At 48.9% G+C, this 12,736-nt stretch overlaps 2 protein-coding genes across 2 annotated transcripts; one reads left to right on the top strand and one right to left on the bottom strand.

Annotated features, from left to right (window-relative positions):
- The first annotated feature begins 2,150 nt into the window (after positions 1-2,150).
- Positions 2,151-4,044, top strand: LOC127778326 (arabinogalactan protein 1-like). Its single transcript, XM_052304913.1, has 2 exons — positions 2,151-2,827; positions 3,550-4,044. Exons 1-2 carry the CDS (start codon positions 2,216-2,218, stop codon positions 3,628-3,630), a joined length of 693 nt encoding a protein of 230 aa, XP_052160873.1. The 5' UTR covers positions 2,151-2,215; the 3' UTR covers positions 3,631-4,044.
- A 4,052-nt stretch (positions 4,045-8,096) lies between these two features.
- LOC127778624 (pentatricopeptide repeat-containing protein At5g02860) lies at positions 8,097-11,226 on the bottom strand. The gene has a single exon (XM_052305244.1). It carries the CDS (start codon positions 11,110-11,112, stop codon positions 8,758-8,760), a length of 2,355 nt encoding a protein of 784 aa, XP_052161204.1. The 5' UTR covers positions 11,113-11,226; the 3' UTR covers positions 8,097-8,757.
- Positions 11,227-12,736: the final 1,510 nt, after the last annotated feature.

Here is a 12,736-nt window from a genome sequence, read left to right as displayed (position 1 = left end):
GATACAAATTGTATTTTAGTTACACTATAAACTATGATTATCCTTGTACTAGTATTTATGTATGTGCATAATAAATGTATAGCTAGTTCCGTAGTAGAAGAAAAAAAAACATCTCTCCTTCAGGCGTCCCCACCACCCCAACGGCCTTCCGCGCAGAGGCCAACGGGCCAAACCCCTCTTGTGGGCCGTCTTGTACTGGCCCACTACGCAGACAGCGCCGCACCGTACCGTACAAGCTTCTCGCCGCGCGCGCGGTGCGGCCCAGCGAGCCACGTGAACGAACGCGTTAAGTTCATCTAAGGTCCCTTAATTTGTCGACGAATCCGATTTTCATCCTTCAACCAAAAAAACCAGTTACGACTGGTCCCTCAACTGTCAAAACCAGTGCAGATGAGGTCCCTCAGCGGTTTGGATGGTGGTTCTGGCTGATGTGGCATTGACATGGCGCTTACGTGGCAATGTGAGCTGGAAAAATAATAAATCTCGTGGGACCCATATGTTAGTTTCACCCAAAAATTAATTTAAAAAAGGTGGGGCCCACGTGGGCCCCACATGTCATTCTCAGCCTCCTCTTCTTCCTCATCTCCCCATCTCCCTCTCTCTTCAACTCTCTCCCCTCTCCTCTCTCGCGACGCGCGCGATGGCGGAGGCTCGGCTCCGGCGGCTGTGGACGGAAGAGGTAGAGGCGGCGGGAGGTGGACCTAGCTGTGGCGACCGGCGGAGAGGAACTGGGCATCGGCAGCGGAAGTGGAGTCTCGAAGGCTGGCCCCCAGGCGATGCGGAGTCGACAGCGGGAGCTACGGGAAGACGGCAGCCGCTGTGGCCGCCCGCGCATGGAGGAGAGGTGGGAGCCAGAGAGCGCGAGCTCCTCCTCTTCCGCGACGCCATCGGCCTCAATGCTCGATCTCACCCTCCTCGCGGCGTTAGAGCTCCGTCTAATATTCTTGTCGAGATCCGGCCAGAGTAGCACCAAGCCCACGAGGCCAAGCTGGCCATCGTACCGCCACAACTCGATGAGACGATGGTGCTCCTCGATTGGTGAGCTCGAGCCAGTGGCCAGATGCAGAGCGGAAGAGGACGCAGAGCACGTGCTACGACAAGTCCGCCCCGCGGCCGGCCGTGTCCGGTGTTCTGTGTTCATGTGCGCTCCTCCATGGGGGAAGCCGCCCCGGTGTGGCGTGCGACCGCGGGGAAGAAACGGGCTTTCAATTTTTTGCAGCGGCTGCATTTTTCGCTTGATTTCGTGCTAAAATTTTCTGCTGAGGTACTGGCGTACTGCTCTGGCGACATGTACTAGAGCGTGCCGACTAGCTGCATCTGCGGCGGCGGCGCCGCGGCCGACTTGCTGAGGCCCAAGTCGCAGATCCTGACGCGGCCATCGACGGCGCCGACGAGGACGTTGCCCGGCTTGATGTCGCCGTGGATGACCCCCTGGCCCCCGCGCGTGCAGTTGCTTCACGCCGGCGAGCAGCCGCTTCACGCCGACGTAGTCCATGACGAGGTAGAGCTTGCTGGTCTCCGGGTGGCAAGTCATCTCGCGGAGCCTCACGATGGCGGGGTTCCCGGTGCACGCCACGAGCATCGCGGCCTCCCACACCTCCTCTCCGGCCCCCTCGCCGGCCGACGCCTTTTTCCTTCTCCGTGCGCGCTCGCCGGCCGGCGAGGAAGGATGGCTGGGAGGGAGAGAGAAGAAGGCGCCATGGATGGAAAGGATGTGGGTCCCACTATTTTTAATTTTGTCCGACTGACTTGTGGGCCCCATGTTTTTGTTTTTATTTTAAAGTTTTATATTTTGCTTCTAGTACCACATCATCGCCACATAAGACAAGGACCAACTCAAACTGGCCACGTCGGCGCCACATCAGCCAAAACCACCATCGAAACTGCTGAGGGACCTATTTACACCGGTTTTGATAGTTGAGGGTATCTGGTTTTCTGATCGAAGGACGAAAATCGAATTCGTCGAAAAGTTAAGGTACCTCAAGTGAACTTATTCCTATTCCGTTCCCTTCTACCAACCGGCGCGCCACGCCACCCACCCACCCACGCTGCCTGGCCCACTGCCAGTTGTGCCGCTTCGGCCCTTCTCCTCTCCTTCTCCCCCCCACGCTTCTCCCGCTATTTATCATCCCCCTCTCCGCCCCCCGCTTCCTCCCCACCACCACCACCACCACCACCGTCGCCGCACCGAGCCGAGCAAACCACCACCGCCGCAATGGCGCGCGCAGCCGCACTCTGCCTCGCGCTGCTCTGCCTCGTCGCGGCGTCCGCGTCCGCGCAGAAGGCGACCCCCACCCCCGCCGCGGCGCCGGCCACCACGCCACCGGCCTCCTCCAAGAAGACGCCCGCGCCCGCCGCGGCGCCCACCACCACCACCCCGCCCGCCGCCTCCACCCCGCCCGCCGCGGCGCCGACCACCCCCGCCACCCCGGCCCCCGCCGAGGCGCCCACCACCCCGGCTCCGACCAAAGCGCCACCCACCAAGTCCACCAAGGCACCCGCCCCGGCGCCCAAGGCGGCCAAGGCCACCCCGCCGCCGGCCTCGTCTCCCCCGGTCGAGGCTCCCGTCGCGTCGCCTCCTTCCCCCGCCGCCGAGGCGCCCGCCACCATCCCCACCAAGCCCGACGCACCCGCGCCGGCGCCGGCCAAGAAGAAGAAGCCCTCCCCGCCATCCAAGAAGAAGAAGAAGAGCTCCAAGGCCCCCGCCCCGGCCCCCGTCGCCGTCGCCGAGTCCCCCAAGCACTCCAAGAAGGCTAAGGCCCCCGCCGCCTCGTCCACGGCCGACGCCCCCGGCCCCGCCGGCGACGGTGTCGCCGCCGACTCCACGGTACATTTCTCACCTCAATGCATTGCCCCTCTACTGCTATTGTAACAGAGCTTAACCAACTAAGTTACTCCAAGAAATTACTTTTACCGCTTCACGTAGTGACCTAGAGTAATTAGGGGCTACAGTCCAGGTTAATTACCAAGTGGCGTGTTAATTAAGCATGTTACAGTTTTGTACTAAACTAATCTAGCATAAAAGTTGTGCAAATTGTCACCTAACCTGTGTGAAATAGGAGTGGCCTAGTAGTAGTAGATCCAATTACCCGACATGTCGGCCAGGCATGCATGTGCGTCTCCTGCCGTTACACGGACAACGGACAAAAACAGTAGTTAATGCCTCATTTTTTAAAAACTTTAATGCCTCATTTGAAAAGTCCATATCAGTCCCTGGCAACCACTAGTAATTAGCTGGCACATATCATTACCATTTCATCAAGTAGCGATTATTATAACATTCCATTCTTTTTAAGTCTCTGTTACCGTACTATCTAGCGAATTAACAATCATCCATAATTGCTAGTAGATCCATGTGCTCCAGCACTATATACTAGTACAGGCTACAAATACACAGCTCGTGACCTATACAGACTCACTGTTGCAGTAGTAGTAGTACTACCAGTACAGTATTTAGTGCGGCAATTTTTCTTTTTTATTACTCCTCCATTGATATAGCACTGCACAGTGACTGACTTGTCAATGCCTTGGCTGTCGTGAACTGCACAGGGAGCCGCAGGGAGGACCAGCGTGCAGGCGATCGCGTCGGCGTGCGCCGTGGCGCTCGGCCTCGTCGCCCTCCTCGCCTAAGCAAAACGGCGTCGTGCAACGACGTGAGCAACGACGACGACGCAGATGGCAGCGGCCGGTGCGCCCCACCACATTTTGCGCTGTATTTTGCTCGTCGATTCTTTTACGGGACGGGAGGGAGGAGGAGGAGGGACCTTAGCTTTGGCTTTGGCTTTGGCTTTACCACTCTCCCAACCACATTTGATGATTGAGCGATCGCCATGCCTCGGATTCTTTTGTTTCTTTCTTCTTCTTCTTCTTCTTCTCTCTGCTACGCCCACGATATGACTCTGCTAGCTGCTGCCTGCCCGCCCTTGTACTGTACCACTGAGATCATCTACTTTTAATTTATTTTATGTTGCTGTCATCATCATCATTGATTCATTGTATTATTCCATCTTTGCCCGGATCATAGATCTGTCATCTTTTTTCTCATCCATGCTGGTGCTGTCTGGCTATACTTTTTCTCTGTGATGGCTGTTGAGAGCGTGGGCTGGTCCGTGTTGTGTTTTGTTGTGTTGTGTTGTCCCCATTTTGTCTGCATGCAGGCCTGCCCGATCTGTGATGTGTTCAGCAGCCGTTGCGCTGCTTATCTGGACTGTTCCTGCTCAGTGACAGCGTTGTCTCACCGGTTGAAAACTCGGACGTTAGAAAGCTAAGCTTGGCTATTTACTTTCCTGCTTGCCAGGCCATTTTTACCGAATTCTCCCTCAGTTCCATTTTGTGCATGCGCAGTTCAGGAATTTGGCACTGGCTCACCATACCCATTCGCCGGCAGGTTGGGGACTAGCAGTTGACAAAAATCATGGTTAGTTCGTCTCCCCTAAAAATGGATGCTACTAGCCCAAATGTCCAATGCCGAGGTGCTGATTTGGGTGCTTTCTGCTGGTGAAATGGAGTATGTACCAAGCGATACCATTAAGCCCGGGCAGTGAAGAGCTTCTTCTTGCTGCTAGTAAGAGCTTGGGCGAACGTCTTACTAGCTCGGGAGTTAGTCCCTGTTTGATTCAGCTTAGAATTATTATAATCTAAATTATTATGAGTAAACTGAAATAAACAGATAGCTTATTATGATAGATTACTACAATCTATAAGCCAAATTACTATAATCTGACAATCCACTCTAAAGGTGTTTTTTCTAGATTATTGGATGGCTAACAACTAACATACAACTAATAATCCAGAGAAAAAAAGTTAACAGCTTATTCTATGTCGGCTTATTATAATCCAACTTATAGTAATCTGACTCAATAATCTAGATTGCAATAATCTTAAGCTGAAACAAACAGTGCCTTAGGCTCTGTTGCCGCTTACAATATATTTTTTTTATAAACGTTCTACAAATATTGATTTCATCCTGTGATTAAATCTTTATTTTTTATGATAACTTTAAGTTAATTAAATCAACTGAATCAAATGGTTACGATCTTTGTTACTGGGTAACAATATTTTAAGTACGCCTAACATTGGTCTTCTGGTATACCACTAATGTGTTTATCGGTCATTGCATGGTTTCGTTCATAACGTTACACACTACTATTTTATGGTTGCCGGCTGAGTACTGGAATTTCGTTAGAAGAACTTCTAAGTTTAAAATATGGTGCAAAACAAAGCTGGCAAGTGGCAACAACCGTAGACTCCAAGTCTTGGAGTGCAATGCGTAGCCAACCAGACAATCACCGACGCATGGGTAGATCAGCATCTGGACGGACTTGCTAGTGCTTCTCAGCTTAGCAACGACGCGTGTAAATTGCGGCCATATAGCCTATAGCAACATGCGAACTACCGCTTGCGTTTGCGTGGACAAAAAATGGTTTTCCATTTCACCTACTACGCGCAAGCAACCAACGGGCCAAAGCAAGCAGAGACGGTGGTAGTACTACGGTGAGCTGCGTGTGTGCTGTGCAGATGTAATGCATTTTTTCCACCGACATGAATTAACTAACGACATCAATTATCAGCGAGCATAATTGACACCCATATATGTATACTAATGCATGCACTGTTTGGTACTAATATAATATGGTTCCAATTTGATGATTAATATCATTGGCATGTGCAAACGTACATGATTATTACATCCACAAATTACTACATGAAGCCAGTAAATTATAGATATTTAAATCCGAGTACCTAGGAAAATACCGTAAAATATTCGATGGAAGAGAGCAAGATATCCCTTCAAATAGCTTATTCTAACATGGAATTCCTATATCTTAAAATTATTTTTTTAAGTTGATGAGAAAATCCATAAACGCTCTATGGAGTACTAGTAGGAGAAATAGAAGTCAGTTTTTGACTATCCGATATAGTATACCCCAAGAGAGTTTTTACACTAGTTACAGTTTGCCTTGCAGTGATAGTCACGGATTGTGGAGTTAAAAATCACGGCAAAATTGAAGTTATTACTCACCCGTGACCGTAGCACGGACGTACGCACGATTCCCTGCACCTGGGGGGGGCGGGGGGGGGGGGGGGGGGGGGGGGGGGGGTCCTTGGGCCACGGCTGTTGCTGTTGCTGTTGCCGCTGTCCTCCAGCACAGAGCGATGCGAAATTGATTGTTCCAGGCTGGTGTTTTCTCCCATCCCTTCTTCCATAGTACCATACCTGCTTGGCTGCGTGCACCGCAGCAACGAGTGTACCCCAAACCACGTTATTGTGGATCGATCATGAGTGATTAGCCTTTTCACGGGAGGAATGCGTAAATAAATGATGGATAAACCTGCAGGCCAGTGTCGGTACCGCATTTAATTAGGGAATCATCGAGCTGTGGTTTATTATTAGTCGAGCGGAAGAAAAGGGATTTGTAGCGGCAACGGCAACGATAGCGGCATCGGCATCTTCTTTGCAAGTCTTGCAGTTGCTTGGAGCCACGTTCTGGAATCGGCACAGGAATATTTTGTCAGAATAAAGATGTAGATCCGCATCTAATAGTAGTCTTGAAAAAGAAAAAAAAGTAGTGGTATTACCAAGCCAAGAGAAGTTTCAGCATAGAGCAGGTAAATATAGGCAGTATGCCAGTAAATCCATCTCTTTCTTTGGCCTTCTAACAGCATGTGTGAAGCTGCTTTTTGAGAGGCATAGATAGATCTCATGATCTCATCAGCTAGAGCAAAGATGCCCAACACCATCATGGGAGTTTCAGCGCATCAGACCACGCCTCATCGCATCTTCTCATGCCATCTGCATATGCAAATAACCAAATACTCTCCCCGTCTCTAAATATTTAACGCCATTGACTTTTTTAAACATGTTTTACTGTTCGTCGTATTTAAAAACTTTTATAAAATATGTAAAACTATATATATAAAAGTATATATTTAACAATGAATCAAATGATAGGAAAAAAATTAATAATTATTTAAATTTTTTGAATAAAACAAACGGTTAAATATGTTTAAAAAAGTCAACAGCGTTAAATATTTAGTTAGTATGAAATATGCCTGACATCCTACAGGTTACAGCTAACAGGGGCAGGGCCGTGCCAATTGCCAAATCAAAATGCAGAGCAACAGGTTGCCTTCCGGACGCCGCATTAGGGCTTGAGAGTTCAATATTATGGTCGGCTGTCGGTAGAGGTTACACTTACACATGTCGCCTGGGAAAGCAAACTGAAGCATCGATCTTCAGGGATGAAATTTCTGCAGAAAAATGTTAAGTGGGAAACCAAAAGAGACCCGTCAGAACACTGATAATTGGTAACTGACGAGTACATGACTAACCTAACCATATGTGCAAGATAAGAAGTACATGAAACATTCATGACAAATAAAACGTTTGCTTCCAAATGCCAGCAAATACAATAAAGTAGGTCGTATGTGGTCATATTTAGGCCCTGATTGGGGGAGCTTTTCCCAGCTACAGCTTTTCCCTTCTGCTAGAAGCTGCCCCAAACAGTCCACAGCTTCTAAGAATCTGTAGTTACAGATTCTGAAAAATAAATTAAGAAGCCAAAAGCTGGAGAAGCTTGGTTTTAGAGCTTTTCTAGATTCTTAGAAGCTGGCTACCAAACAGCTGCTTCTCAGAATCTAAAGCTCCCCAAACAGGCCCTGCAGGAAGATTGACATCTCCTGTCAGTATGTTGTGTTGTAGCAGCTATTACCACTAGAGTTTCTACAGCAATCATTATAACCTTCAGAATCTTAATGAAACCTTTGCTGGATTCAGGCATGAACTTTGATGTTCATATTGCAATATAAATGAGCAATACAGCGACTAACAAATAATGAAAAACAATAATGAGGCTCATCTTGCTTTGCTTTGGACAACTTTTTCATATCTTTGGACCATCAAGAAAGAAAAATGCATATTAGCTTACATGTCTTCGAATTGACATTGACAGATTAGCTTTATAACTTTATATGTAGCCCTCATTAATCATTTGAAATCAAACATTGAATACCATTGGAAGTCTCAATGCACTTTCACTAAAATATGAATAGAAGATCCATGTGATGCTATTAAAAGCAACAAATAAAATGTAGTACTAATAGAAATGCACCTCACAGATCAAGACAGTAATATTTCTTTCATCGTCAAAATATACTCCAAACATATTTTTCTTCAGCGAGCGGACAGCGAGTAATATAGAACACATTTTAATTAGTCAACATGAGCACAGCGAGCGATGCAGCCCAGTACATCTTCATTGACTACAAACATATACATCAGTTTTCCACTTCTTTCTTCTGCCAATATACAAGAATTTTTCGTATTTTCAGAAGAGAGATGAAGAGACAAGTTAATGTAAAATATTTCCTAGAAGACAAGTACCAAATGGTATATATTTTGAACCATTAGCTTTAATTATATCAGCCTGTACCATGCATAAACATTTGAAAAGAAACATACACATGTAACACATTGTTTACAGGAAAAACTTCCACCCGATCAGATTCAAAATGCTACAGGCACCATATACTAAAACAAGGCGGCTCATCTATCTGGGTTGGAGGTTTAACAAATATGAATATCTCAGCAAATTGAGCAGACAAACTAACTATATACCATTGTCAGTGTTCTCTTCCTTATTCAGAAAACAATTAATCCGTGTGTTTCTGCTTTGAAATACAAGTCACCAACGTCAACAGGTTAGTGTTATCTGGTAGTCATGCTCAATAATACGAAGAATATATTCTATTTATCAACTATCTTTGAGTGTACTTTGCTAAAACTTCAAACAAATTTTGCTGTTCTTGTTTAGAATATCCAGGATGAAGCTGAGGAAGGTTGCTAACAAATATTTTGGCATCAGTCAACTTTCCATTCCTACAATAGCCCTCCACTATTGAATTGTAAGTTCTCTCATTGGGCTTGCAACCTTGAGTGACCATATAGCGTACTAACTCAATAGCTTCCTCAAACATTGAGTTGGAGACATAACTCTTGACAAAAATATTGTATGTTACAACATCTGGTTTCAGACCTGAACATTTCATCTCAGAGAACAATCTTGATGCTTCTTTCATCTGTCCTTTTCTTCCATATGCATAGATCACAGTGTTATAAGAATATCTATCAGGGCGCACACCACTTGACTTGATCTCAGTGAGAATATTTTCACACTTTTCACAATCACCTAAACGAGAATACATATGCATCAAGCTATTGTAGGTAGCAGCACTGAGGTTGATAGCACTTTCCTTCATCAGTGAAAGAATCTTCTCAACCTTCCTGACCATCCTGTTTTTCCCATATATGGAAACCATGGCATTAAGAACATTAATATCCAATGAACACCGCTTCTGTCTTAGTTCCAGGAAAGCCTTTTCGGCCTCAGCTAAATTATTAACTTTGCTGTTGACCAAGATCAATGTTTTCACTAGCCAATTATGTGGTTCTATCCTCTCTGAATATATATCATCTGATAAAGCTTTCATTTTGTCTAACCTCTTTGCATTTGCATACGCATGAAGCAATGAAGAATAACTATACTCATCTGGCTTACAATCTCGCTCCTCCATCTCAGCAAACAACTTTTCTGCTTGTTCCCAACGCCCACCACGAGCCAGGGCAGACAGAACAGCATTATAAGTTGAAACATCAGGGTATATACCGGCTTCCATCATCCTCTTGTATATCTGCATTGCTAGGTCAAACAAACCACATCGACTATACGAACTAATAAGTGAAACATACGTATCCCTCTCAGGGATGTAACCAGCTTTCTTCATCTCCTTGAACACCCCAGACACTTCAGAATCCAAACCATTCTGCCCAAACACAGCTAAGAGCGTGTTCCAGGTCACAATATCCGGCACAAAACCAGCAGACCTGAGCTCATCAAAGACAGCCATCATCTCTGGGAACTTCCCCCTCACCCCATGCATCTTGATCAATGCATTGTATGTGCACAGGTTTGGCTTGCATCCGTTCCTCACCATTTCATCATATTCCACAATTGCTGCATCAATTTTGCCAGCTCTGTCAAGGCCAGAGATCAATGTCGTGTATGTCACCACATCTGGCTTGATTCCCTTCACCTCCATCTCCTGCTTGAGCGCAACTGCCTGTTCCAACAACCCATCCTTCACATACGACGAAATGAGTGAGTTGTAGGTCACCACACTGGGTGGGCAGCCCACACGCTCCATCTCCTGGATCACCTCAATTGCTTCGTCGTGCCTTCGCGCCTTACCATATACATCGAGCAGCGAATTGAATGTGACCTTGTCAGGTTCGAACCCAGAAGCCTTCATTTCATCGAACACCTGTGCTGCCTCCTTGTAAAGCGCCCTACGGCGGCAACAGCTGATGAGCGTGTTATACGTATACCTATCCGGCGCGACGCCGTGTTCCTTCATAGAGGCGACGAGCTCCACCACCTCCTTCCATGGAACGGCCATCTTGGAGTACACGTGGAGCACGACGTTGTAGGTGACGATGGCGGGCTGGACTCCGCTGTCCACCATGCGCCTGAACACGGCGACCGCGTCCCGGAACCGGCCGGCCCGGGAGAACGCGGAGACGAGGGCCGTGTACGCGCCGGCGTCGGGGCCCGGCGCGGCGTCGAGGAGCGCGGATGCCTCGGCGAGGCGCCCCGCGCGCGCCATGACGCGGATGGCGGTGGCGAGGACGCGCGGGTGGTGGAGCACGCCCTCGCCATGGAGCTCGCGCGCGGCGTGGAGGGCGGCGAGCGCGGCGCCCGGCTGGCCGCGTGAGCCGAGGGCGCCTACCACGGCAGCCAGCTCGGGCGCGGGGAGCCCTGACAGGAGGTCCCGCGGGGAGGTGGCGCGCCCCGGATCGTCGAGGAGGGCGAGCAGCGCTCGGCGCGCCGGGAGTGAGAGTAACGGCGGGAGGTGCCATGGCTGCTGTCCTCCTCCTCCTGGGCGGCCGAGGCGGGGCTTGCGGGAGGTGGAGGAAGACGGCGCGGGGTGGGAGGACGAGAGGAGGGAGAAGATGCGGGGAGGAGGGGAGGAGTGCGCGGAGGCCTGGGAGATGGGGGAAGACGGCGGCGGGGCGGGCGCGCGGAGAGGGAGAGGGAAGGCGAGCGTGTCGGCCATGGCGGAGGCGGGGGGATTCGCCGGGGTTTAGGGGTTATGGACGCCGGCGGGGTGGTCGCCGCCGTGGATGGAGGAGGATTGGGTGGACGTGGGCAACTCCGCGGTTTGGATGGATTGGAGATTTGGAGATGGCGGGTGGTGGTAGTGGGCCGGGGAGGGACGGGCTGAAGTGATGGTGGGCTCTTGCGTAGTGGGCATCACTGGGCGGGGTTGGGAACGTGACTACGGGCTACTGGGCCTAACACAGCCTAAGACGAGGGCCCCGTTTGATTTGAGGGATAAGTCCATTTTACCACCCTAAACTCTTCGCTTTGTCTAAAATACACCCTCAAACTTCAAAACCGGGTATTTAACACCCTTAAACTTTCAGTACCGTTCATTTTTCATCCCTAATGGTTTGTAGGGCAGTATTGGTACAGTAGGATGCCACGGGGTTGGTGGCGAACTCGACGCGGTCTAGATCTAGGGGCTAGAGGCATCGATGGCGTGGGAGAGGTTGAAAGAACGGGAGCTGGGCTGCAGTGGAAGACGAGCGGACGGGAGTGGAGGTCCGCATGTCCGTCGAGGCGGAGTTCGAGCTTACCTGACCTGCCCCAAGTTGAGCATGCGATGGAACTCGAGGAGACAATGGCGACGGTCGAATTTTTTCCTTGCTGCTACCGTGGATCAATCTTTCCTCCATTGGACAAAGTTGGTTTTTTCTTTCTGCGAGCTAGTAGAATGGATCGATTGGTTCAGAATCGATTTTTCCCTTTGTGCAGGCATTGATGGACTGGTAAGCGACTCATTTCCGTTGTTTAGGTGAGCAATCGAGTCGAAGAAGCAGATCATCTGTCTCATGCAGTCCTACCCGAATGCGGCAAGGGAAGAGGACACGCAGCTGTAGCTCAGAGCTCGAGCTCCAGGCAAGGACAGCCACGAGACAGAGTTTGGCACATGCCGACAGAGGTGGAGCTCCACATGCGCGGCGGAGGCCGATGAGGAACACTCGGGTCTCAGGGAGGCACGGATCTCAAGCTTGAGCTCACCTGTGCCGAGATACCAAAGGAAGGGCTCGGGAATGTGCCGCTCAACCTTGACCTCGCCTGCGCCAAGCTGCCGGAGAGTGAGGCGTAGTTCGTTGTGCTCAATAGAGAGAAGGAAGAAAGGAAAAATGACAGGTGGGTCCTAGGTTGACTGGATTGCCTCCTAAGCAAAAACCAGAGCGGTTTGGATGAGGGGTATAAATTGCATGGTTTTAAGAGATGAGGGGCGTCTAATACCCGGTTTTAAAGTTAAGGGTGTATTTTAGATAAGTATAATAGTTGAGGGGTGTAAAATGGACTTATCCCGATTTGAACGGACTATTATACCATGGATTGTCTACAAATTAATTATTTTTATAAATAGAATTTTCAGAAATAGCTTAGAACAAATGCTCTAAATAGTGCAGTAGAATAATGATTTCGAGGAAATGTTATTTTCTGTGAGTTTTTGAAGTTACCAGCTTTTAGTGTTTTTTAAGATAAGGGGAAGAGTTTTGTTAAAAATAAAATTAAATCCGACCCAACTAGGGATGCACAAAAGTCTAGAAAAATAAAATAGAAAAAAACACTAACACAAACCTTAAACATATCATGTTGTC

Source organism: Oryza glaberrima, chromosome 7 (genome assembly GCF_000147395.1).
Source record: "Oryza glaberrima chromosome 7, OglaRS2, whole genome shotgun sequence".
Taxonomy (NCBI): Eukaryota; Viridiplantae; Streptophyta; class Magnoliopsida; order Poales; family Poaceae; genus Oryza; species Oryza glaberrima.
This window is presented reverse-complemented; position numbering and strand designations above follow the sequence as displayed.